At 46.1% G+C, this 27,743-nt stretch overlaps 1 protein-coding gene across 11 annotated transcripts in view; it reads right to left on the reverse strand.

Annotated features, from left to right (window-relative positions):
• PTPRU (protein tyrosine phosphatase receptor type U) overlaps window positions 1–27,743 on the reverse strand; it is a 446,790-nt gene that overhangs the window by 249,948 nt on the left and 169,099 nt on the right. For all 11 annotated transcript variants that reach the window (XM_077337173.1, XM_077337172.1, XM_077337171.1 and 8 more), the window contains exon 2: window positions 23,401–23,529. In XM_077337173.1, the coding sequence (XP_077193288.1) occupies window positions 23,401–23,529 (129 nt within the window). The remainder of the gene's footprint in view (window positions 1–23,400; window positions 23,530–27,743) is intronic.

Below are 27,743 nucleotides of genomic sequence, written 5' to 3' on the forward strand. Positions count from 1 at the left end.
TGCTGCCTTTGAACTCAGTCCAAAAAAGAGTGCAAGATCCAATTACCAATTGGCGGAGGGGGACAGCTTTGTAGCTTTTGATTCCAGTTCTGTAGTCTCAATGATCTAGGAAGACCATAACTCAATGATATCATCAGGAATGCCTCAGCCTTTCTAAACCTTAATCCCCTTAATCCCAGTCCTCCCAAACTCAACATGTGACTACTGCAGCTGCCAACCAGGCAGCCAATAACTAGGAGGAAAGAGAGCCTCTGTCACACACACATTCCCTTCTCCCTTTATGATTCTTCCTCCTTGTCCTCCCAACAAGTTGTCAGACACCCTGGGGTCTACGTCTCCAAGGAAACACAAGCAGACAAAACTGAGAGGCAACTACAGCCCTGGAAAAGGATTCTGCTCATAAAGGAGGCAGGGAAGCACTAAGAAGTCCCAATCTCCAGATCCTAGTGGAAAAGGAAGGACCAGGATAGTCATGACTTCTGCTGATGTCAGCCAGGCAATCAGCAGTGACTCATGGACACTCCATGACAGTGGTGGCTACCACATACTTCATGCATGGCGGTAGCCACTGTCTCCAGGCATATGGGGACCACTACCACAGCAGCTCCCGCTCACCTCATGATAAGTCATCCCAAGGCTGAGGTGGCCCAGGATGGAGGGCAGCCCCCAGGCCTCAGCCAATAAGAACTTTCTTTGATAGCTTTAGTGGCTAATTCAACCTTCAGATGTGTGAGAACCAGGAAAAGGAGAAAGAACAAGAAAGAGGATACATGCAAAGGTTTTTTGGTTTTTTTCACCCATACATAAAGAAGTCCCTTTCGCTAGGCAAAAGAAAAGGAAGACACACAGGTTTCCTGCCAGAAAGGCTGGCTTTGGCCTCCAATATCTAAATTCTCAGCACGAACCTATCCATGAATACTTTAATTTAGAGGACGGAACCATGAACAGACAAGATGCTTTGGGATGCTTTGGGCTGATCCTGCATTGAGCAGGGGGTTGGACTAGATGGCCTGTATGGCCCCTTCCAACTCTATGATTCTGTGATTCTGAAGACAGGGAAAAGATGGTAAAAAAATGAATAAAATTTGGGGGTTAACACTTCCCAAAATAATAGGTACAGTGCCTGTATCTTTAGGAAATTAATGTTTTCTGATCTCTCAGTGGCCATTGTAAAGGTTGCTGCACCTCCAAATAAATTTCCTCTTCCATTAGAGGAAGGCAAATTGGAAGATGGTTGGATTCACCACAGTACAGTCTTTTAAGACTAACAATGACTCTCCAGAGTCCTAGGTGGAGGACTTTCACATCGCCTACCAGGGATGAAAGGAGCTTAACCTAGGACCTTCTGTGCACTAAGCAAAAGCCCAACACCAAATAAATTTAGTGTAATTCCTTTCCAAGCTACTGGAGCCCCCTCTGCATCTTAAGACAGTCCCTTTATACATTGAGTCGCATGAAGCTGCTCTTCTTTTGGCTCCATGCCAGAAGAGTGGCATTGGAAGGAGGGGGTGGCTTTGCTGCCATCTTTGGTTGAGTGAAGAGTCCATTTAGAGACAGATCAATAAACTGCTTCATTTGTCCTAGACTGTTCAACCGGCTTGATACAATGTCAGGCAGTTCTAACTGACGCTCATCCAAAGGGATGTCACTCTCCATTTCCCACATTCTATCTTCACAAGTAAGGAGCCAAGGAGGAGGTGGCACGAGGAGAAAGAGGAAAAGGAAGAGGAGGAGGAGGAGGGGGAGGAGGAGGAGGAGGAGGAGGAAGAAGAGGAAGAAGAGGAAGAAGAGTTGGTTCTTATATGCTGCTTTTCTCTTTCCAAAGGAGTCTCAAAGTGGCTTACATTCACCTTCCCTTTCCTCTCCCCACAACAGGCACCTTGTGAGGTGGGTGAGGCTGACAGAGCCCTGACAGGACTGCTTGGTCAGAACAGCTTTATCAGTGTGTGGTGAGCCCAAGGTCATTCAGCTGGCTGCATGTCGAAGAGCGGGGAATCGAACCCGGCTCGCCAGATTAAAAGCCGCCACTTTTAACCACTACACCTAGCTAGCTCTCCATAGAGTCTACCTTCCAAAGCAACCATTGTTCCAGGTGAACTGATCTTTCTCAGCTAATCAGTTGTCATCACAGGAGATCTTCAGCCACCACCTGGAAGCTAGGAAGTCTATCCCTGAAGCATGCAATGGGTTTTTAATTTTAATACCCATGTGACCCGTGGAAACTCACAGTGGAAGGGAATGGTCAGGCTAAACTCATCCAAGATGCCAATGGCTGAGCGGTTGACACAGCAGTCAAAGCAGAGTTCAGTACAAGACAGAAGGAATAATCGCAAAATGGCAGGCATGGTTACATGGTCTACAGTACCAAGGACAGCTCCTAGGTGGCACAGACTGTTACCAGAAATTCTAAAGCCAAAAGGAGCCCTCCTAAATCCCATCAGCCTGGCTACACATCCTGAGCTCTGCCCCCAATCTCTGGAAATGGTTAAAGAGAGAGGCCGTTCCTTGCCGACAGCTCTGCACTCTGTCAATATTATATTATTTCTAGACAGGTTTGTTGATGTCTCGGGCAGGAGGAGGAAAAGAGCTCGGGAGCAAAAACATCTTTTACTCCTTTGGACATTGGGGAGTTGCAGGTCATATCCATGAAAAGAAATTTAATATCAGAAGTGCCACTCAGATTGAAGTGGAAGTGTGTTGACAATCTTGTCTTGTTTACCGGCCAAGGCGAGGGAAGGGAGCTCGAACAGTGAAAGAACGCACTAGCACAATCTACCCCAAGTCAAGCCCACTTAAAAGAAAAACAGGAGGAGGAAGGGAAGCCCAGAGAGTACTCCAGTGAGATCCTTGCCCAAAGTATGGAGGGGAGGGGAGGGAGAACTTCTTTCCCCTATGTTGATTGCCAGGAAGCGGCTGTGCAGCAAATCCCCTTTGATTCCTCTAAGAGCTAGTGCAAAAATCCTCTACTGAGCCTGTTAACAAGGCTGCGCATCCCACAGCTGCTTGTAAAGCGCCAGCAAAACCAAATAGCTCCTGGCAGGAGAACATCACAAATACGCTGGCAATGTCAGGGGAAATAGGTGGTGGTGGGGGGAGGCAGAGGGTTCCTCTGGCAAGATCAGCAGATAAGGCGGAGGGACACACTGCACCACTCAAGCAGAGAACAAGGGTTAGGAATGGCTGGGAAGGAGGCCAAGACCCACAAGACTGCCAAAGTATCAGAGGCAAACGCCCCACTGGAATGATAAAGGGCAAAACAGCTCCACTTTCTATTTATTTATTTATCATTTGAGTTTATATACCGCCGTTCCCAATTGGGCTCACTGCGGTTTACACAATAAAAGAGTAAAAACACAATAAAATCCCGTAAATGCCCTAATTACATTAAATTAATTAGACTAAATTAATAAGATTAAAAGACAGCAGCGAAAAAATACTAACTCCGTTTACCCTCTCGACCAGCCACGGCCGACATTCTTGCTGTCCTACTGGCGAGAGTGGGAACAGGTGGGCACGGTGGACATGGGGGGTCCCAGATTGAATAGCGGGACCCCGCCCTGGCCTCAAACATATGCCTGGCGGAAGAGCTCCGTCTTACAGGCCTTGCGGAAAGTTGACAACTCTGTCAGGGCCCTTGGACTTCCGGGAGCTCATTCCAACAGGCTGGGGCCAGGACCGAAAAGGCCTGTCCAGGGCCTTCAATTTTTTTCGAGGGGGGAGGTCCCCTTTAAAAAAAAATAAACCCCTGAAAGTGTTCTGAAAGCAAAAAGAACCGGGTATGGAGGAAACCAAAGACAGACTCCATGGTCAGCCCACAAAGATGTCACGCAGGATCCACACTTGGATTTGGAATTCACTGCCACAGAAAGTGCTGGCTATTAACTATTCTTAATAGCCCCAAAGACAACGCATAACGGAATGAGAGGGAGGGGGGTGCAGATGTCCGATTGCAACCGTCACAGAATGCCTGGAAAGGGGGGGGGGGCGTATAGATCTCCCTGGCTGTTCTGGCCTCAACCAAAGACCTGATGGAAGAGCTCCATTTTACAGGACCTGCAGAACACTGAAAACTCCCGCAGGGCCCACAGCTCTTCTGGGAGCTCATTCCACCAGGCAGGGGCCAGGACCAAAAAGGCCCTGGCCCTGGTTGAGGCCAGTTGGACTTCCCTAGGGCCGGGAATAGCCAGCAGATTGGTACCCACAGTGCGTAAAACCCTGCAGGTGGCATAGGGCAACAGGTGTTCCCTCAGATATGCAGGGCTCAGATCACGTAGGGCCTTAAAGGTTAAAACCATTAATGATCTAATGGGGGCATGCTATTCTGACTGTATAAAAATCTGCACCCAGTGTATCTCTGGGTGGACACTGGATTTCAGACATGACAGAGTGACACCCCTTTTAATACTGCAGCTTTTAAAATGGTATTTTGAAAGAATTCTCTGGCATTGTGGATAATTTGGATCTCTCCCCACAATGGGTTAAAACCAACCTGAACTCCCTAATGGTGGGCATAGCAATATGACATCATGCCAAATAAGCTGAGGACCGGGGTCACATGATTTCCTCCCTACAAGCTGCCCCTCCCTCCAAACAGAATCTAGATATCAGGGAGGAGGGTTCTAAGTATCTTCTTGTCTTATGCCCCCCTCCCCCCCGGCTCCATCACAGTTTGAGGAATTCGGTACCATCCAACTGAAGATTTCTGCTTACAGCTTAAACACACCCACGCAGCAAAATCAATGGAATGGAAGCACTAAGACCTAGCACAATCCGAAAATACCAGCAGGACAGCTTGTTTATCTGAAGCAAGGGACACATTTGGCTTTTTCATTAGCCCTTCAATTACTCAGCCCCACCTGGCTCAGCTGAAGAGCATCTGCTTTGGATGCAGGAGGTTCCAGGTTCAATCCCTGGCATCTCCAATTAGGCTCCAGATAAATGCTGCAGACCCCCATATACCAGAAAGAGGAATGTCTCAAAAGACCTTGAATATGAGTATCGTACACCACTTCTCCAGAAACTAAAGCTATGTAATCTCAGGACATGTCCTCAAACTAACTGTGCCCTGTTAACTACCAGAGAATGGCTCCAAACCATTAACAGAGCTGCCCTATGTAGACTAGACACTGACCAGGGTGTAAACTACATGGAGCTTTTATTCCAATCCCAGGTCGATTCAGTCCCCGCCGTCTACACAGAATGCGATTTCCGTTTGGATTTGGGGCGATTTAAATTTTCTTTCTGCAGCAAGAAGGATTGATCCGGAGTGACCCTACCTTTATTGTGCAATATCTTAGAGTGCTTTTAATGCTCAATATATTTTAAAATCGCATTGTTTTGAATCTGGGCTCTCCTCCGTGGTAAAGAAGCCATGATTGGCTACAGGTGGCCATGTGACAAACTTGCCTTAAAGGAGAAGCCCCTAATTTCTCTCAACTTCTGTCGGCCTTGAATTTTTTTTTTCTGCCTTCTTCGATCCTCCCCCCCCCTTCAAGAAAAGAAAGGATTTTTTCCTACCTCCTCTGACTTCTTCGATCCTCTCCCCCTTCAAGAAAATAAAGAAAGAGTCTCTATTTGCCTCTCCCCCTTTTTCTGAGCCTCCCTAACCACTTGCAGAACACTTTCCTGTTTCAATGGGGAGGGGGGAGGAGGAAGACTCGAGTTCAAATTGATCTGAATTCAACAGGATTGACAATGGAAAAACAAAGTAAGTGCAGACTCTGCCCAGGATAGCCCAAGCTCATCAGACGTCAGAAGCTAAGATATACCAGGGTTGCTATGCAGAGACAGGTAATGAGAAAGCACCTCTGAATGTCTCTTCCCTTGAAAACCCCAGTCAAACTCTATTCTAAATGAGAGGACACCAAGATGGCGACAGAGTAGCATCATTGTTTACAGACTCTCTTCTGTTTTACACAACTTTTCCCCTTGGAGCTTTTCTGAGCTACGTACTTCAGAAGTTTTAAGAACTCAACAGTTTAGTCTGTCAACACTGTTCCTGGTAGGATCTTCTATCTTTGTTTATTTCTGCCTGCCAAGAGGAACCCTGTCGACTCTATCTTTGAGCTGTGTTGAAGAATTCTGAAGACTGCTTTCTCACGGCTAAGAAAAACCATTTCCAGGGTTTTGGAACTGCAATCTTACCTAGAGACGTGGCTTTGATAAGAACTCTGTTCTAAACTTATAATGGGATAAGTCTGTATAGCCAGTTGGTGTAGTGGTTAGGAGTGCGGACTTCTAATCTGGCATGCCGGATTCGATTCTGCGCTCCCCCACATGCAGCCAGCTGGGTGACCTTGGGCTCGCCACAGCACTGAGAAAGCTGTTCTGACTGAGCAGTGATATCAGGGCTCTCTCAGCCTCACCCACCTCACAGGGTGTCTGTTGTGGTGAGAGGAATGGGAAGGCGACTGTAAGCCGCTTTGAGCCTCCTTCAGGTAGGGAAAAGCGTCATATAAGAACCAACTCTTCTTCTTCTTCTTCTTCTTCTTCTTCTTCTTCTTCTTCTTCTTCTTCTTCTTCTTCTTCTTCTTCTTCTTCTTCTTCTTCTTCTTCTTCTTCTTCTTCTTCTTCTTCTTCTTCTTCTTCTTCTTCTTCTTCTTCTTCTTCTTCTTCTTCTTCTTCTATAGGATTATACTATCCTTCCATTGTGTCCCTTAACCAGCAAACAACCACAAAGTCAAATAATATATCAAATTTAACTCATTATAAGGCAGCTTCGTGTATTCACCTGAAGTGGACCAATGCTTACAATCTCAGTGAGAATTAGAAGTTGCATCTTCCAGCAGTCAGATTTGACTCTTCTCTTGCCCAAGACTTCAAGCCTTAAAGAAAAGGCCCCCAAATCCTGTTACAGGGCTGAGAAGGGCCTTTAAGTATTTCAAACGCTGTCACTAGGAGGAGGGCAAGTAGCGGTTCCTGTTGGCAGATACTTGTCCTGGATGTTTTAGGCTGGTCCTGCACTGTACAGAGGGTTGAACCAGATGGAGAGGAGACGACTGAGAGGGGATCTGATAACCATCTTCAAGTATTTAAAAGGCTGCCATATAGAAGATGCAGCAGAGTTGTTCTCTCTTGCCCCAGAGGGACGGTGGGATGAAATTAATTCAAAAGAAATTCTGTCTAAACATCAGGAAGAAGTTCCTGACAGTTAGAGTGATTTCTCAGTGGAACAGGCTTCCTTGGGAGGTGGTGGATTCTCCATCTTTGGAAATGTTTAAACAGACGCTGGATAACCATCTGACGGAGAGGCTGATTCTGTGAAGGCTCAAGAGGGTGGCAGGTTACAGTGGATGAGCGAGAGGGATGTGAGTGTCCTGCATAGTGCAGGGGGTTGGACTAGATGACCCAGGAGGTATCTTCCAACTCTATGATTCTATGATTCTATGGCCTGCATGGCCCCTTCCCACTCTATGATTCTGTGACAGAACAGTGACTTCACTGAGTCAGGCTGTACCAATAATGGAATGTGCCTGACAGGTGACTTGTACAACACAAGGATTTTCGTGTTCAGGCATCCCTCTCTGCTCTTGGGAAAGGCTTCATATGTCTCACCACTGAACACCTGCACCTTGTCACTCAATTAGCTAATGCCTTTCTCTGGAGAGACAGTCTCTCCCCCGCCCCTCTTCCCCTGCCCTAGAGCCATTTATCTATCTAGGAATGAAGTCTTTGCAGCTGCCTATTTGAGGAGATAATTCACACATGAATGAACAAGCCTCAACTCGGCTCAGGCAGGCTCTTAGGAACCTGCGATTAAGAAATGTTTGCAAGTTCGTCACAAGCAAATGTCAGCGGAGTGCACCACCTCCTTGAAAATCCTCCCAAAGAATCACGGCTATGTGGTAACGGCACCCCAGAACCACTATACCAGGGGTAGTCAAACTGCGGCCCTCCAGCTGTCCATGGACTACAATTCCCAGGAGCCCCTGCCAGCATTTGCTGGCAGGGGCTCCTGGGAATTGTAGTCCATGGACATCTGGAGGGCCACAATTTGACTACTTCTGCACTATACAGTGTCCCACTGTATAAGTGTAAGATTTGTGCCCAGGAGCACCTGAAAGAGCAACACAATCTCCAGGGTGTGAACTTTAGAGGGTCAGCGTGCTCTTTGTGAGCTATGAATGTGACACTGTGTGATTTTAATGGTTGAATAAGCACCCCCCTTCCAGTGAGTGGTGCTTTTTGAGTGTTTGGGTTAGCTCTGTTATCGTTTCGAGTTATTCTTCTGGGTTCTGGGAGAGTTGACTGTTTAACTGTGCTTAAGATCTGTGCCGGAGGCTGTGCAGTGGACCACTTGAAAGAGTTTATTAAGCTGGCGTCCCTGAACAAGTGTGTTACATAATCTCCGGTCAAAAGATCTCAGAGCTGGGAAAGACCTTTGCCAGGAAACCCTGGAGTGAAACACAATATGAGCTGAACACACCAGTGGCCTGATTCAAAATAAAGGTTGCTTCTTACGTATGTAGCCCTTTTTGCCGTGAGTTTATCTTGCCCGTCCGTCTTTCCTTCTTCTCACAAAGGCTGAGTAATACCTGCTCTACACAGCTCCATCTCTAATCAAGCCTCCCCGGCATTCTATACAGGATGTGAATGGGAAATCTAGGGTAGGGAATCCAGACTTCTGGAAGGCCGGGGACATTCTAGCATTCCATAAAAACTCTTACTATAGATTTGTGTGTGTGTGACATGCTAGGTTGCCCCCTGTGTGACTACCAGTTTAAACTGGAAGTGATGTAGCCAGGTATACCAGGTCCTGCCCCACAATTGCTGGCTGTGGCTTGGCAACCCTACCTTAAGATCAGGGTCTGGAATGTCCCCCTACCACCACCACCCACTTTCCTCTGCTCCCTGCCTTGACCTCTGCTGCTTCCTGCCCTAGACCAAGGAGGCAGTATTATGGGACAAGGGATTTCAGGTAACATGTACAGCTGGACCAGGAAGCTAAAAAGACTTGAGAAAAGAGACTCCCCTCATAACTAGAGAGTTTGATGTCCTTGACAATATCCCAGGTGCATCTGTTTCTCCTTCAGCCCTGTGCATCCTGAGGAAGCCAAAGTGACAGCTAGGGCCTGCAGCTGAGCTGGAAAGTGAGTATATTTCCCTTCCCACAGCTGGCTCTTTGGCTGCATGGGGGCAGTAGGTCTCCCTTGTCCAATCAGGAGTTTGGGTACTCCACCTGTCTTGTGGCAGAAGGAAGGAGTGAGCAGGAGCTAGATTCTAGAGCCAGCCAGTACACGAGCCGACCAGGAAATTCCCCAGTGGGCTCAATGATTAGTCCATCTTGCTTTGCACAGAAGATCCCATGAATTCATGGAGGTTAAGGAAAGCAGTTGTGATCCTGATTGTCTGGGGCCTATTCTGCACACAATAGTTAATGCACTTTAAATGCACTTTAGAAGTAGATTTTCCTGTTATGCACAGGAAAATCCAGCTGCCAAAACACATTGAAAGTGCAATATCCTATGTGTGCAGAATGGGCCCTGGTGTGGCTAACAGCATAGACCGATTATCCCTGGATCCCTGATAGGTTTGCAGCTGCTCAGGTGTCCTGCTCCATTCCATCACAGGGAAGCAGATAGGGAACAGAAGCCTTGTATGAAGCATGGAAGATGTAGAGCTTGTCTGAGCATAGCAAAGGTGAAGCAGATAACTAAAGGTAAGGCAAGGGCTGGGGAAAAGAATCTCTAAATGAACACGGTGCTAAGGCTAGAGTAGAAAGATCTGCTGTACCCAGCCTAGGCACATGGCCGGTAGAAGCAGCATGAACCACCAAGGAACCTGCCCATTTGCAGATTTATATAGAAGGCTGGAGTCCCTGCCCTATCTGGAAACTCGGTCAAGTTCCTAGCTCCAACCAAGCTTGATAGCAACCCTTCTTCCTCCTGAGAAAGGCTGAAATGAAATAGGTCCTGGATTGCCTGCCCTTCACTAGGCCCATACCTCTATGCTGAGCATTCTCTTTCTATTCCCAGTGTTCTAGGGAGAGACTCTGGGGACCTGGCTGAGAGCTCCTGTAATGGTCCCAGCTCAAACAGGGGTGCCAACATGGAGCATGTCTCCTCAGGAGGTTCTTGGTTGATTGAATCCTTGTGGATTAACCACTGGTTCCTCTTGCAAAGCAGCTGTCAGGGCCCACTCCAGGGGCATATCAGGACCCACAAGGCAATCTTCTACATCTAAGGTGTCAATAGCAGCCAACACAACCATCACTGAGATGTTTCTGGACTCTGACTAGGGCTGCCAACATCTAGGTGTGGTCTAATAAGCTCTTCTACAGCAGATGTCTAGTCCAGAAATCAGTTCCCCTGATTGTGTTGGAGGGTGGACTCAAAACATTATACACCATTGAGATCTCTCCCTTCTCCAACCGCGTCCTCCCCAGGATCCATCTCAAAATCTCCAGGAAATTGCCAACCCTGAGTTGGCAACCCTCAGAGCCAGAAATATGGCTTCAGGAAAAGCAAGGAACTCCAGGAGACCTCCAGGGTCCATGCCCTTGCCCTTGCCCTGTGTTCCAGAGGCTGGCTTTGAGGAGCCTACAGTCAAGAGCTGCCTGAAGAGTACGGGACATCAGCAGAGGTGGGGCAAGTAACCTTACCCATTCAACAAAACAAAATCAGAGTCCGGTGGCACCTTTAAGACCAACAAAGATTTATTCAAGGCATGAGCTTTCGAGTGCAAGCACTCTTCCTCAGACTGTGAACTGACCATCATGACAGATGGTCAGCTCGTAGTCTGAGGAAGAGTGCTTGCACTCGAAAGCCCACGCCATGAGTAAATCTTTGTTGGTCTTAAAGGTGCCACCGGACTCTGATTTTGTTTTCTTGTGCTGCTTCAGACCAACAGAGTTACCCACTTGAATCTTACCCGTTCAAGTCAGATGTGTTGTCTGGATGTTACTGTAAAATGGTTGCTGTCCTTGGGAACTTTCTGAATCTCAGCCTCTGTCCTCCCCCAATACTGTTCTTACTTCCATGAAGCCATTCCAAGGGACGGCATATGGGACCGGGGTGACGGGACGCCAGAGATGACGGTTTTTCAAGTGTAACGCCAGTGAAACAAGCAAAAAAGCATTTGCTTTTTTATCTTAACACTTCCCCGTGTGCTATGGGGGAGCAGGATGATCCTAGTGAGATCTTGTAAAGAAAGAGACCTGGCCCCTGGGTCTGAGTCACTTCAGAAAATTAAAAATATCAAATCAATAACAGACCGACATTTCTGCCTCAGATCACTCGGAATTGTCTCACTGATTCTGCTATGTCATGCGGGGGGGTCAGGCGTCACAAGGTCTGCAGCTCCGCTCCCCTCCCCTCCATCACACCCCAGCAGTGCCGCACATAGCTAGGAATCCAGATTGCATTGCCCTTCCTTAATGAGCTTGGACCCTGATCTCCCACCATCTTGGCAAGGAAAAAGGTGGGCCATTTGCTAATCAGCTTCCAAGTCTCGGGGAGGGGCGTGGGGAGAGACACTGTTTGCCAAGCAGGAGTTGAATCCGTGTCTTTTGAAGCCTTTGAAGATTAGATGCTATGCTTTGGTGCAAGCGGGGCTTTAAAGAAAGCACTGCGAGAATATAGCTATCGCAAGAATACAGAAGTGTTGCAGTGGAACAGAAGGGGGTGTTTTCTGGACGGAGGTCCATGCTGGCTGAAAGCACTGCCGATGATTGGCGTGCCAGACCTTTGAAAATCAACGACAGTCCTAGAATATGCATATTTTGAGCCAATATTCAACAGCAGCATTTCACAATTAGCACGCTGTTAACTTCCACGTTGTTGTGGTTTTCTTTTTGTGTGTGGCCAAGAAGCCATGCCAGGGACAAATGAAGAATTACAGATCCCTGCACTGATAGGAACCCAGCGATACAATTCTTCATCTGCACTGGTATTCAATGTGGTTTCAACAGGCTCCACCCCATTACATCATAAGGCCAGTCTCAGGCTTTGGGGTGCTGAGGAACTTGGCAACTCTACATGGCAACTGAGGTCACCAAAGCCAAGAGTGATGTCTGATACCGCACAGAATTCCACATAGACGCGTATCCTAATTACTTATGGAAGTGCCTTCAGATCACCATTGATTTATGGAAATCTCAGCAAGTGATTTTCGAGGCAATGCAGAAGCAGAGGTTGTGTGCTGTTGCCTTCCTCTTCCTTGGTGGGCTCCCATCCACATATTGACCCTGCTTATCTTCCAAGAACTGACAAGGTCGGGCTACTATGTCATCGTACATCCCAGCATAATAATTAGCGTCCATTCAAGTGTTGCCTAAGTAATGTGACATTTCTGCAATAGCATGGTTTTCACTCAGTCTCTATTCTGACACCAAGGTAATGCCAGAAATCAGGGCATCATTCAAGAATGCCTCAATGATGATGTTATGAACATAAGAACAGCCTTGCCGGATCAGACCAGTGACACATCTAGCCCTACAGTGTGTTTAACAAGGTGGCCAACCAGTGGCCAACAACTTGGAAGAACAAGGACTTCTCCTAATGTTGTCAAATAGCACTGTGTTTATTTCCTTTGAATATGGATGTTCCTTTTGCTCACTTTGGCTAGTAGTCATTACTGGACCTCTCCTCCATGAATGTGTCCAATGCCCTTTTAAAGCTACTTATATTCCTGCCTATCACGACTGCCTTGGAGAAGTGAATTCCAGAGTTTAATTTCAGGAAAGAATGACCAGGGTCAAGTCTTCATGGGGCTTTTTATCCACTCCCAGCACGAATAAATCCCTCCCGTCTACACTGAATTTGATTTCCATTTTGATTTTGGGCGCTTTAAATTTTCCTTCTGTAACATGTATGATTAATCCGCAATGACCCTACCTTTCCCCCGCGATATCTAGGAATGGATATAAGCCTTGATATGTGAAAAAACTACCATAAGTAAATACGTAGATTTCTCCTTTTTGTGAATTAACTTCCTGCTCCAAAGCAGTTTTCCCTGATTGGCCAGGACATCAATTCAAAGACTTCCTGATTCCTGGTTGCAAGACTTCCCTCCCTGTTTTAAAGTGACTGCGCTCCAGAAGCCCACACTTCTCTCAGCAGATATTTGCCTCATTCTCTGGGCGGCTGCTGCTGACTTGGAAGTCAAAAGAGAAAGAAGAAAGCATGGATGCCGCCTACACTTCACCCCCCCCCCTTGTCAGTTCATGAAAGGTAGTTCAGCTTCGTGACCAGTGCTCCCCTCCCCAATCTGAGCTTCCCCAATCAAGTGTAAAGGCTTTTTGTTTCAATTCGGGGAGGGGGGGAGGAAGGAGAAAGACCCAGGTTCAAATCAATCTGAATTCAGCAGGATCGACAGCGGGGGGGGGGGGGGTTAGGGGGAGTAAGTGCAGAATCAGCCCTGGATAGCTCAGGCTAGCTTGATCTCATCAGATCTTGGAAGCAGGGTTGGCCTTGGCCAAGAGAGACCACCGAGAAACACTAGGCTCATGACAAAGAAACAGGCTTCTGAACATTTCTTGCCTTGAAAACTCTACCAGCGATCACCATAAGTCAGTTATGACTTTGACAATACATCAATTCCATTGGGTGGCCCTGAGTTCTAGTACTATGGGAAAGAGAGGGGGGAAACTCTCCCTATCCATTTTCTGCATCCCATGCATAATATTATATCATGGCACCCTCCCCCCCCCAGGCCCCCATCTTTTCCATATCCCACTACCGGTTCTCTCTCTTAAATCAGGTCTGAATTCCTCCCATAACCGCTGCAATGTGAGACTCTACAGGGTGTGCTCCTTATTCCGCATATTAAAATATGACCACTTATAAATCAACTCTTTAAATTAAAGCGTGGGGAGGGGTGAACCTAAGCAAGAGTTAAAGCAAGAAAGACAAATTATCTTTTTATCAAACAAAAGGGGGAGGGGGACACAAACTCAAAGAACAAAAAGGAAAAACAAAAGGGGAAAGGAAGACGGAGGAATGATGGCCAGCAGCCAATATCTGTTCAAATAAATTCAGTGCTCCTTGGATTTGGCCAGTATCCAATAAAAGCTCATTTTAATCTAAGACCACGAGCCTCCTATGCAAAGCGCTCCCTAGAGAGGCCACAGTGATGTGAAATGTTATTCATCTGCTTAATGCCTGGAAAAGATGGGTGAGGAGTGATGTACCCACGGTCTTCTCCACGCAAGCAAGCCAAGAGGCATCTCAAATGCCACCCCACCCAAGGATCTTGGATTCCTCTACTGATACAAAATCTAGCAATGAGAAACAGAGCACTTCAGTCATGAACCTGATGTTTATTTACTTATTTAATGTATTCCCCTCTTTTCTACCCAGTGCGCCTTATAGCTTTCCCCCCTTCTCCATGGTATCCTCCTAACAGCCTTGTTGGTCAGGCTGGGAGAGAGTGACTGGCCTAAGGGCATTCACCAAAGGTCCACAATGGAGTGGGGATATAAATTTGGATCTCTCCGGCCTGATTGTGACATTCTAATCCAGTCTTTTTCAACTTTGGACCATGGAGGAGCCCCTGAAATAATTCTCCATGCTTCAAGAAGCCCTGGAAGTGATGTCAGCTGTCACGCCTCCCTCACCCCAGGAATGAGATTTTATCAGAAGTGACATCACCATCCTGTTGGGAGCCTCAAGGAGGACAAGAGACAGGAGGACAAGAGACAGGAGATGGTTTAAGCGGGGACGAGGCGTGCAAACTCTCCCAGGTCCTGAAACTACAAGAACTGGGGAGAAGGGAGAGGGAGCCATAGAAGTGGCTGTTTCCATAGCTTGTGGCCGAGTCCATTAAGGCTGGACAGTAAGGGCCACAGACCCCCTTTGGAGCTCCTATAGACCCTTGTGGTTGGGAATCTCTGCTCTAACCACGCTGAGTTAAAAATCTCAAGGATCTTCAGTGACATGTTGGAGGAGGGGGTTTATATCTCCTCTGCTCATCTCTTGCCCTGAAAACCCATGAGGGGTTACCATGAGTCTGTTGTCACTTGATAGCACTTAATAAATATAGGACCTGTGGAGGTGATGGGACTATGCACACCTTCCTGAGGAGGCTGTTCCATAATTGTGGAGCTGCCCCTGAAAAGGCCTGTCTTGGATACTGACCATTCTTCTTGGATTGATGGGCTGGTCAAGAGGGCCTCTCCCCTGTGATCTTCATCCCTGGAAGGTAACATGGGGGTCTCAAGCCATATAAGGCTTTAAAGGGCAAAGATGATACTTCGAATTGCACCGGGAGTGGGTTGGTAGCCAATTACAAGAGACTCAAGTCCCAACTAGATGAGACTCACCCTAAAGTTCAGCTCCAAGGACATGCCTCCTTTTTCTAAAATCCTGGAACTCCTTTTAAGAGCACCATATTAGCCTGATGCTGGTTGGGGAAGGGGCTCCTGCACTTCCATTTTTCCATCACAAAACAGTACCAGGGGGTGTTTGTTGGAAAATAATGCCCTCCCAACATTGTTTCAGGTCGGGGAAAAACAGCATTGGGGGAAGGTCAGAAGCCTCTCCTCCCTCAGATGCTCCTGACCAGAATTGGACCCCCTGTGGCACTCTTCACAAGTCTCTGAAAAATGAAAGCGAACTCAGGGACAGCATATGTCAGGGGGAACAATAGGTGTAAAAACAGGAAATGGCATCCAGCAAGGTTTTCCAGGTGAACCACATTCCCTGCTCACAATGGTTCTTCAGTTCTCTTTGATCAAGGGAGCCGATATGCATCAATGTCTCCTTTGCATGGGCAGATTATCTACATCCGTCTAAACGCACAGGGAGCTCCATAACCGGATGGAATTCGGGATTACATTTCAGCAAACACAGATCAATCTGCTTTAGGCAGATGCTTCCTGTGGAAATGGCTGAAAAACAGATGGATTCTCTCATGGACATTATTTAACGCTGGCTTTTTGGCCCAGTTGCCAGTTCCCGTCCTCTCCTCACACTCCTTATCCCAACAAAAGGCTAGAGAATTCATCACATTAAACTCTGATCCAATGTTTCCTAGAAACTGAGAATGAACTCCAACTACGGACATTCTGATATTTATACTTGATGCTGATAAGCAGATGATAGAATTTGGTTTCTGGTTTGAATTTGCAATGCTTTTTTTTACAACATTGGTGGTTTTGTTTAATTACCATTGATAATTGCCTGGTGTTTGGGATTCCATCTCACTCAGTATTTGTAGTCGACACAGCCTTTTTAAAAAAAAGTATCTGAGCCAAAATCCTTAATCCCACCAATGAATAGAGTTATTGATACCATTTTGCATAGGAAATGTGAACATGTATTTTGTGCAGGGATCAACAAAGATGAATTTTAATTTGTCTACAAACCTAAAACATGCCCCACGTTTGCTGAGAAAAAAATCTAGAAAAAAATTACACTAGGAGGTTATCTCACTCCTCCCAATAAATAACAGAAGAAGCACCTTTAGCTTTCTGAAACAAATGCTTTCAGTGGCCATTGCCAGGCGACCACAACAGTATTGTCAGCCTTCAAGTCATGGTTTCTGTCAATGAAGAGCGGTGGGGGGGGGGGGTGTTTCCAGGCTGCTTTGACTGTTGAGGGAGGACTCATTGGGCCCATGCATAGCAGCAACTTGATACCACACGACTTACGTGACTCATCTAATTCTGGCTACTTGCTACAACCAATATGCTATGGTGGTTAAGATTTCAGACTAAGATCTAAGAGACTCAGGTTTAGATCCCACTGTACCATGAAAGCTCATTGTGTGATGTTCGCAGCTAACCACCTCACAGGGTTGTTGTCATGATGGAATGGAGAAGAGGGAAACTATGTCAACTGATTTGGTTCCCCATTGCAAAGAAAGGCATCGTATAAACATAGTGAATAAAATTAAATATGGCTGCTTATGAAAGATATGTTGTCTGGAAGGTAAGAAGGAAGCAGGGAATGGTGATGATATAGGGCAGGGGTAGTCAACCTGTGGCCCTCCAGATGTTCATGGACTACAATTCCCATGAGCCTCTGCCAGCAAACGCTGGCAGGGGCTCATGGGAATTGTAGTCCATGAACATCTGGAGGGCCACAGGTTGACTACCCCTGCTCTAAGAGGTCCTGAAGATAATGGACAAAGGTCCCACAAGCTCTCCAGAAACTTCTTTGAGCACTCTCGGGTGCACACCATCCAGCTCAGGGGATTTGAACTCATCTAGCATAGCCCAGTGCCTCTCAACAACCTCTGTCCTTGTCGATCCACCACCCAAGATACTATATATATCTGTATTCTTCCAGGAAAGCATGAGCTGAACTCCACAGTTAGGACACAAGGTAAAACCTCCTTTTCCAAGAATAATCACCACAGATGTGATTTAGCACCATGGGCAACTCTTGGGCCAGATTATTAACCTTACAAAGCTAGTAAAAGCCTATGAAAAACATCAGTTTCATGTGCCAACTTCAGACGGCTCTCAACATGGTTTTTCGGTAGATCCATTCCCATAACCCTTTCTGTGCCAGGTCCTCATAACTGTGGCCAAGGAGTCTGCAACGCACCATTATGTCTGTGCCACCATTCGAGTCTCTACACCCCTTACTGGTAGCCCCTGGCCTGGAGCTGTACATTAACATTTGGCTATTGGAAACAGAAATATACAGGCACTAATTATTTATTTAAGCAAATGTTTTTTTTAAAAAACAATCCACTACAAATAGCTGAACACAGAACTCTGGATGCAGGACCAGTGAATTTGACCAGTGTTGTTATACCACATGTGGTTCGACTCAGATTTAGCTACGACCAATATAATAACTAATTAAATATTTATTATATAGTGTGCATATAAGTGAAATTAAAAACATTTAGAACATCAGGCTGTACAACTCACAAGCTTTTCTTGTAAATGAGTCTGTCCTACGAACCCCATGAAACCTGATGGGTTCCGGCCTCTACAGCCTTCCTCAGGAGTCACAAATGCATTATATATACACAACGCACATTTGGAGTATAATGTATTTTTCACAACCTGCTGCTGTGCGGTCCTATGCTGTGTGGTTTTGGCAAAACATTTTATACATATAAAGCCGTGGGTTCCTCCTCATGATGCTTGTATTACCCAATTTCAATCTGGTATGGAATTTCAAGTAACTCAAGATATGTATAACATCAAGAAGAAGAAAAAGAACTCGTTTTTATATCCTACTTTTCATTGCCTGATGTTGTCTTGAAGTGGCTTACAATCCTCTTCCCTTCTTCTCCCCACAACAGACACCCTGTGAGGTAGGTGAGGCTGAGAGGTCTCTGAGAGAAACCGCTCTATGAGAACAGCTCTATCGGGACTGTGCCTAGCTCAAGCTCACCTAGCTGGCTGCATGGGGAGGAGTGGGGAATCAAACATGGCTCACCAGATTAGAAGCTGCCACTCTTAACCACTGCACCAAGCTGGCTCTCAACAAGTAGATAAGATTCAAGTTATTGTCAAACTGTTTTTTTTAACTGTGGGATGCTAAGAGCAATTAGCGCTCCATTCATCTCCTCAGTTGCAGAGATTACTTAAGAGGAGATGGATGGAGGATAACACCTGCCCATCTTGACGTAATTACCGTATTTGGCGACGTATAAGACGACTGGGCGTATAAGACGACCCCCCAACATTTCCACTCAAAATATAGAGTTTGTTACATTACATTACAGTGCTATGGGCCACTATGGGCAGCTATGTCTATCCCAACTGAAGTGCACTCGGCGTATAGGACGACCTCCCCAATTGGAGGTATGTTTTTCAGGGGGGAAAGCAGTCTTACACGCCAGCAAATACTGTATTTCCTTTGTTCGTTTTTGCCTGGAATTGAACCCAAACAACTGGTAACTTCATAAACTAAGTTTGTTACCACTGTTTGATTCTGGAATCAAACATTTTCATTATACTGTAGGTTAATTTACTGCTCACACTTTTACCAATGACAGGCTTTCTCAGGGTTTCATGTGGGTGTTACACAGATATGCTTGAAGACTGCCAGTGAGGGGGAGCTCACCACCTCCTTAGGCAGCCTATTCCACTGCTGAACTACTCTGACTGTGAAAAATGTTTTCCTGATATCTAGCCTATATCGTTGTACTTGTAGTTGAAACCCATTACTGCACGCCCTTTCCTCTGCAGCCAATAGAAACATCCTGCCCTCCTCCAAGTGACAACCTTTCAAATACTTAAATACTTAAAATACTACTATCAAAGAGCTCAGGAAACATCTCCCTCTTCTATTTAACACTGTCATCTAACACATGACATGCCCAAGGTCATGCAAGTTGTTTCATGAACCCAGGTCTCCTGCCATCCCTTCACGCATTAGGTCTTAAAGGGTCTTAAGTCCCTTACAGATATTCCCAGTGTTGGTCACATCCATGAAGACCATTGTTCCATCAAAGTCAGTACCGTCTATGCAGACTGGCAGTGGATCTCCAGAGTCTCAGGTAGAGGTTTTTCACATCACCTCCTGCCTGGACCTTTTTAACTGGAGATGACAGGGAGTGAACTTCAGATCTTCTGCATGCCAAACAGAAGTTCTTACACTGAGCCATAGCTCTTCACAGGCCTTTCATCGCATCATTCAACCTCTAACTCCACAAAGAATTATTTGTGCTGAATCAGTTAATAAGCGGCCAATCACAGCCTGTTGCTAATGCAGGCGTGAATAACTTGAACACATTCATGAGCCATAACAGCTGCTGACTGGAGAAAACTGGGCCACCATAGCAGTTGTTCTCAGATGTTTAGCTGATATTCCTGACACACACACACACAAACACACACACACACAAGAAACTTCTTGCTGTATCCGTGTTCTCTGATGTGGACGAGGTGTGAGTGGGTTGGAATATCTGTATGCTGGTGTCTTGGTCCCCCTGCCTCCACAGAAGATGCTGTGGACCACAAAAATGGTTCCGCTGGGCCACACACAGTGTGTCATACACCCATATGGTAATTGATAATCAACGAGGCAGCAGATTAAGAAGCTGTTCTGCAAATGTGCTGGGCCATCTTCAAGTGAATAAAGGGCTGCATCCAATCAAGCATGCTCTTAGTGAAATGGGGTGGAGGAGGTCCCCTTTGACCACCAAACATCTTATGCCAGAGACCATAAAACCTGCATAAGCCAAACATCCTATGCCAGAAACTACAAAACCTGCATAAACCAAACATTGTATGCTGGAGACCATAAAACCTGCATAAACCAAAGCCATATTGAAAGCGAGCTGGGGAATTGAGGGGAATTGAGTGACATCTGACTGGATCCAACCCAATGTATCCTATGTATGAGGAAAACTAATTGCTACCTGGGAAGAATAATTGCTTGGTGGAATTAAAGAAACCCCAAAAACTCTGCAAAGGCCCAATTCCAAATGATCATTAAGTCCCTTCCAAAAGGTCACTGCTTTTTAAGATACAGTTGCCCAGGAAATTTCTTACACTGTCGTTCTAGATGTATGACCTTGTATTGGGCTATTTTAATGTGTGTATTGTGAGAACGAGCCAAGCTTACCCAGCAATCCAGAGACTTGTATGTATGACTGCCAAGTCCTCATCATTATTCACCACCAATCCCTCCTATCTTTGCATCATTTGCAAACTTCCATTCAGTTGCAAATTGTTCCAGATGCTTGTCAGAAAAAAAATCGGAATTGCACTTAAGACCAATACATTTCAGCCAGGATATAATGCATTGTGCTGAAAAGTCAGAAAAGAAATCGCAACGCAAACTCAAATGCCAAAAGAAAATGAGGTTTAACATGCTAATCTGTCCACAGTTCCAAAGCTGAGAATGAAAATAAACTCCACCCCCTGGATTACAACCAATGTGTTCATCTCAGAGTAAAGAAAAGAAATATTAATACCACACTGATGTATCCATTATTCGATCTCCCTTGCTGGGGAAACTTTGACCCATCAGTCACACTTTCTGCCATTTCTACGGTCTAAATCTATTCTATATGACATTTTTCACACCATCTAGCCTTTGGCAATGCACAAGGTGACTTGAACTTGACTTCTTAGGTTGAATGATCATTCCTAGCTTCCAGGCCATGGCTAGCGGGAAAAACACAAGCCAGAAAAAGGTCAGTCCTCTAACATGCTAGGACGGTCAAAGTACATGGGTTAAATACTGCAGAGATTCCAATAACAAAATGGCTGCCATTAACAAAATGGCTGCCATTTCCTCAAACACCAAAAAGAGAAAGCCAGACCAGATACAGCAGGTTAGCCATTTATCCACATGTCACTCTGGCTTAAGCACCAGAGTAGGAGTATGAGACACTCCCTAATTTACCATGCTGTGCTCTGTTGTCTTAAGAACTTTTCTCCTACATGGATAATTGTGTTGAGGAGAAAAAAGCTACCATGGTGAGGTAAATTAAGAGGAGGAATTCTAGCTCTTTTCCCCTCAACACTCATTTTCATGTAAAAGAAAAGATGCACGGATGTTGCCTTGTACAAAAACTATGAAAAGCAGTGTGGGTGCCTTTTGCCTTAGTGGAAGGAATACTCTTCTCTGTGTAGAGCCTTCATCTCAAGTCACAGCCTGAATCCGCCCACATAAAAATAGAGGAAGAACCCTGCCGGATTAGATCAGTGGTCCATCTAGCACAGCGTTCTATCTCACACAGTGACCAACCAGTTAATCTATATCAGTGGTTCTCAACCTTCCTAATGCCACAACCCTTTAATCCAGTTCCTTATGTTGTGGTGACCCCCAACCGTAAAATGATGCAAGTGTTCTTTCACAGAGATTAAACTGAAACTGACCAATGGCGTGAAGATCCATGGTTCATGATTGTATATAAATTGTTTTTTCCTGGAGTTTCTCAGTTCAGTTTTGCCTCTTGTCCCACCATGCTCCTTTCTGCAGCTCCAGACAGATGAACGCTCTCTATTGATCTACCCTGCAAGCCTGTTGTGTGGATGCCCCCCCCCAGCCAAGCTGCTTGCCTGCTGTGACCCCTGTGAAAGGGTCGTTCGACCCCCAAAGGGATCCTGACCCCCAGGTTGAGAACCACTGCTCTAGAGGACCAGCACTAGGGCCTTCCCCTGATGTTGCTTCCTGGCCTCTGAACATGAAAGTTCTCTTGAGTAGCCATGGCTAATGGCCACTGATAGACCTATCCTTCATGAATCTATCTAATTTCCCTTTGGAAGTGAATTCCACATTTTCCTCTCTCTGTGTAAAGAGTTATTTCATTTTGTCCATCCTGAACCTACTGCCCATCAGCTTCATTTTGATGCCTTTGAGTTCCAGTATTTTGGAAAAGGGACAAGAAGTTCACATGCCCCTACACAGAGCATTCTGCGGAGATCAAAGGAACATTTTGGTGGTGTGGCATTGCCAAAGTCCGCATGCACACACGGGGACAACAGCAAAGCCAGTGCAGACTGAATTCTCAGAATGACCCAAAGCACAGTGGGAACTAGAGGTGAAACATACATTTGAAAACGAAAACTGTTAAAATTCAGAGATTTTTGAATTTCAGGAGTCCTCTTTCTGAATTTTGGGCATTTTCAAATTTAGATTTAAATAAATCAAAGCACAACTGTATCCACTGTCGGTACTTCAGGTCAGGGCTACCAAGGAAGGGAGCGGAGAAACAAAATTCAGAAGTCTATGGGGCCCACAGATCTAGACAAGACTTGCAATTTGTTTTCCTGTAATGACAGGTTGGTCCAGGTGGTGCCTGGTAGAGACAGATAAGAGTTGAAAGTATAGGATGGTATAGAGGGCTGGATGGGAAGTAGCTGGAATGGTATCTGTCGTCCTCTGTATAGAAAGACAATACAAGTGGTCCATGAAGCTCAGCACTGTATTTCACACAGTGTCTAACCAGTTACTCTGGAGGGCCAACAACAGGACATGGAGACTGAAGCCTTCCCCTAATGATGCCTCCTGATACTGATATTCAGTAGTTTACTGCCTCTGAATGTGAGGATTCCCTTTTGTCACCATGGCTAGTTGCCTCTGATATTTCTGATAGAGACAACACCGGAAAGAAATGTAAGTTGCTTTCACCTGCATTGATATAGGGGCCTGTGGTAATTCTTGGCAGCTGTACTCAAGGAAAGGAATAGAACATCATCTTCTTGAGTTCAGCTTCTTCCACTTCCTTCAGGTTTTTCTACATTCTTCTTTTCACTGTTTGTATTGCTTCATTATTTTTGTTCTTTTCTGCATGCATTTTGCTCCCTCTAGTGGTCGCTTCAATATTACATTGAGGTATCTCTGGCATACTTCCCTCTACTCTATATGTGCAAGTGACAAAACAAAAAGAGTGTGGAAAAGCCCTCCCACAGAAAACAGGTATTCAACAGAATGTCTTCAGTCAAGCATGAGGGCCTCAGCAAGCATGTGGGTCCCAGATGCCACCCCAGCCTCAAAAGCTTATACCAGGACTAATTTGCTAGCCCATGTTCAAACTCACCATGAGGAAGATCAGAAGTTAGGTGAGGCATCACGTAGCTCTGGACCAGCTCCCACTCAAAATCGTCCTCTATGCCTTGGCTATACTCGCATTGGTTTAGGTCCCCATCTTCCTCAAAGGTACAGCCAGCTGTGTGGAGACAAAGAGAAACCATGGTAAAAAAAAAGTACAGCTGTGTAACAAAGATTCCTGTAATAGGAATTTTTTAAGCTAGGAAGTGTTCTCTGTGGCTGGCCTGCATAGTCCCCAGTATGGGGCTGCACTACAAGACAGAAGATGAACAGCAGGTTTTAAGCACCTCCATTTCAGAGACAGGAGTAATTTAAACCAAATAAGTAGTCACACTTGCTTTCTAAAGGCAACATAAGAACAGCAGGTGAGTGAATATAAAATTATAGTTTGCAATATGAAACATGTTAAGGCAGGAGATAATAAGGGAAGAGGGAACAAAACATAGAAAAAGGAGATTATAAGGGCCCCAGGGAGAACAAAGCACTTTTCTCCCCATCATGAATTGCTACATGGACAATTAATCTTCATCAGAAATAATGGAAGTCTCAATTGCATGTTCATAGTTTTTAATGGCAGACCTGCAAATCAGCTACTGTTGTGCTACTGTACCAACTAAGTACACTTTCAAATTTTCTATTCCCACCATTGCAACCTCCAGATCTTCATTTCCAGTTCACATCTCCTGCAAGCAAACCAAATCCGAGATCTGTTATTGTTCCACTATTTTCCTCACACCCAACTTTCCCCTTAGACGAAAGTAATTTTCAACGTTAATCGTGCCTCAGTGAACTAATACTATGCCCTGACCTGGGTTGCTTTTGACAGCTAGAAGAAGCAGGGTCAGCCTTGGTCAGTAGTTGGGTGGGAAACCACCAAGAAATACCAGGGTGACTGAGCAGAGACAAGCAATGGCAAACCACCTCTGAACATATCTGGCCTTGCTACTTGACAATCAATCAATCAATCAAAGCAGTACGATGCAATACATTTACATGACATCTGTTCCACTATATATTTCTGGTAAGGCCTTGGAGGAGGAGCTGGTCTCATGGCTTAAGTGCCACTCAGCGCTTAACACCCACTCAGGGCAGCCCCTGAGTGTCTCCTCCTCCACCTGGCTCGCCTGTCTGTCCAGCAACCAATCAATCGCTTTCCGTCCCCCACCCCTGACTACCCCTTCCTTCTTTCACTGCCCTGTGAGGCTCAGAGTCTACAGATCCCTTCTGCGTGGGAACTGCCCCAGCCGGTGAGTTTCCTAACAGCTTCCTGCAGCCTTTCCAGGTCCTGGGAGGGGGAAGCCATCCAGAGTTCTTCCTCTCCACCTCCACCTCCAATCTAGCACCTGTTGTATTCCTGAATGCAGTGGGCTTTGTCCCTAGTATACATATAAATCTCATACACCAAGCACAGGCAACTATTGTGGCCCGTTTGCCAAAAGCCTGCAACATTTGCCTGAGAAGATACTGAAGTTACACATTTATAAAATTCACGCAGAAAAATACAAATGATAATTTAATGTTAAAATACAATATTAAAAATCTATTAAATAATCAAACCATATATTAGCCAAAAAGTGCTGTTGCCATAGGTAGCTTCATGGTTTCTTTTTTTTTGGGGGGGGGGGGTAAATATATGGGGGGGTCCTTTGGGTGGAGGTAAAGAAAGGGGGAAAGCCTCCTGCCAATGCTACCTTGACTAGGCTGGAGTGTCTAACTTCCTTCCCTGGTGCTACCACCTAACATGCGTCAACTTTGATAACTGCAAGGCCAGACAGCATGCAAAACTGAGGGGTGGGGAGAGAAAAGGAGGAGGCAAGGCCGAATCCATTAAGCAGGCCATGGACCCCCTCTGGAGCTGCAGACCCCTGGTTGGGAATCCCTGCCTTAAAGACAAACCAAATTTGTGACCTCAGACTCATGAAAGCTCATACCCTGCCACAAATTTGATTCATCCTTAAAGGTGTTACTGGCCTCTTGGTCTTTCCTACTGCATCCAACAAAAAAAGTATCAAGAACTTGAAAGAGAAATGGAATATGGAATGTTCCCTCTTGATTTCCGCAGGAGCTGCAGCAATGACACAGTCAAGAGAAGAAACTGGGAAGGGAACCAGCCCTGAATATTTGCAGCCTCACCCCCCGCACACCCGCATTCATCTCTCCACGGCTACCAAAAGGATTTGAGAACCAAGCAGGAAGTGTGAAATCATATTTATGTCTGTTATTTTTCACAGTGTATGTACAGAGTGATGTTTGGAAAGACAAGAAAGGCAGGCAGTACATAGCAGAAGGGATGTTTGCTAATTCCTCGGTTTGATCTCTTAGCTGCTTTCTGTGCATGGAAGAGGAATGAGGTCGCCTCTTTCCGCCCAGTCCACCAAGCATGCATGTCTCACATCCAACCCTCCCAGATGCCCATGCACATGTTCCCTGTCTGAATGGGTAAAGGTATCCCCCGTGCAAGCACCGGGTCATGTCTGACCCTTGGGGGTGACGCCCTCTAGCGTTTTCATGGCAGACTCAATACGGGGTGGTTTGCCAGTGCCTTCCCCAGTCATGGGATATATGTGTCTAAAAGTCAACTTTTGTAATTCCTTTACTGTTAGTTATTTGGAGGGGGAATATACAACAACATGTGGACGTTTGCACATCTACCCCCATTGAAGTATGGCACAGATGTGAAAACTTGCAGAGAATATGCAGGATTGGCAGAGCCAGCCTGGTGTAGTGGTTATGAGCGCCAACTTCTAATATGGCAAGCTGGGTTCGATTCCCCACTCCTCCCCCACATGCAGCCAGCTGGGTGACTGGGTTCACCACAGCACGGATAGAGCTGTTCTGGCCGAGCAGTAATACCAAGCCTCTCTCAGCCCCACCTGCCTCACAGGGTGTCTGTTGTGGGGAGAGGAAAAATAAGGCAATTGTAAACCGCTTGGAGACTCCTGGTAGAGAAGAGTGGCATATAAAAACCAACTCTTCTTCTTCTTCTGAGGTATGATTGCTAAACTCCGAGTGGGCCAGGACTTCTCCCAGAATTATGTCTAATTTCCACGCTACAGCAGTCAGTTCCCATGGAGATAACAGCAACCTGGTTGAGACTCCATGTAGGGTTCCCATCTTCCCATGAGAGCATCACCTGTCCTGAGCTTCTTTTGCTTGGGGAGATGACAGGGAGCTCAATCAATGTGTATGTGAAGCTTGTACCACCTGAATTTTCGTATCAGGGATCACTGGCTTGGCACCCTGTTACCATAGCATGATGCTGAAGGATGTATCCTATCTACTTCAGCATCATGCTATGGGATCCGGTTGCCAAGCCAGTGATCCCTGATACGAAAACTCAGGTGGTACAAGCTTCACACCACATTGAAAGGATCCATCCTATCTACTTTATAATGTCTGCAGTTTTCATGCAATGGCACCTTTTATTAATTAACTAGCTTTCAAGCCCGTTGCATCCAGGAATGCGACAGGCACTACCGGGCTGTGCCTCCAGAGGGGGCAGGCGGTGGCCGAGCTACTTTAGTTCACGGTGGGCACAACAGTTCGGCAAGCGTGCGGCGTCCAAGCGGGGCATTGCGATGGTGACCGGCTGGTGGGGCCTTGGCATGTTGGGTGTGGCGGCAGCGCCACTGGCGGGTAGCCGGACAGGCTGGGCTGGGCCACAATGGCCGCTTGTGGGCAGGCCAATCGGTGGCAAAGCACATAGCCGTGGGAGTGCTTTCCTCGTTGGCCAGCTTCTGGAGGCGGGCACTCCAGGGGCCGGACCATGCAGGCGAAAGCGCAGGTGTCTTGGTCAGTACTCTGCCCAGAGTGCCTTTTCACAAATATTAAGGCAAAAAAATGGTTATCGGGATTGGTGTTCATTCATCAGTGTGTGTGTGTGTAAGAGAGAGAGAGAGAGAGAGAAGTACCGTAGAGTCCCTTCCATCTTATGGTGACTCTATGTCCCCAAAACATCCTTTCATTAACTTGCTTGGGTCTTGCAAATCAAGGGTTCTGGCTGCCTTAATTGAAACCCTCCATCCACTGTCAACCTTTTCTAGCATTATTTTTCTTGTAACAATATCAAAGTACAATAGGCACGGTTTAGTCATTTTATCTTCTAAGCCTGCCTTGTAAGTCTGTCTTCTCTAAAAGAGAACTCAAAATAGTTCTAAGAAAAGCTATGGTTGCCAACCCTGGATTGGGAAATGCCTGGAAGGGTGAAGCCTGAAGAAGGGAAGTTGTTTAGCAGGGATGTGATGCCATAGGGCCTACCCTACAAAGCTGCCATTTTCTCCAAGGAGACGGCTCTCTTTAGCCTGTAGTTCTATGTAAAGGTAAAGGTATCCC

This window comes from Paroedura picta, chromosome 5 (assembly GCF_049243985.1).
Source record: "Paroedura picta isolate Pp20150507F chromosome 5, Ppicta_v3.0, whole genome shotgun sequence".
Taxonomy (NCBI): domain Eukaryota; kingdom Metazoa; phylum Chordata; class Lepidosauria; order Squamata; family Gekkonidae; genus Paroedura; species Paroedura picta.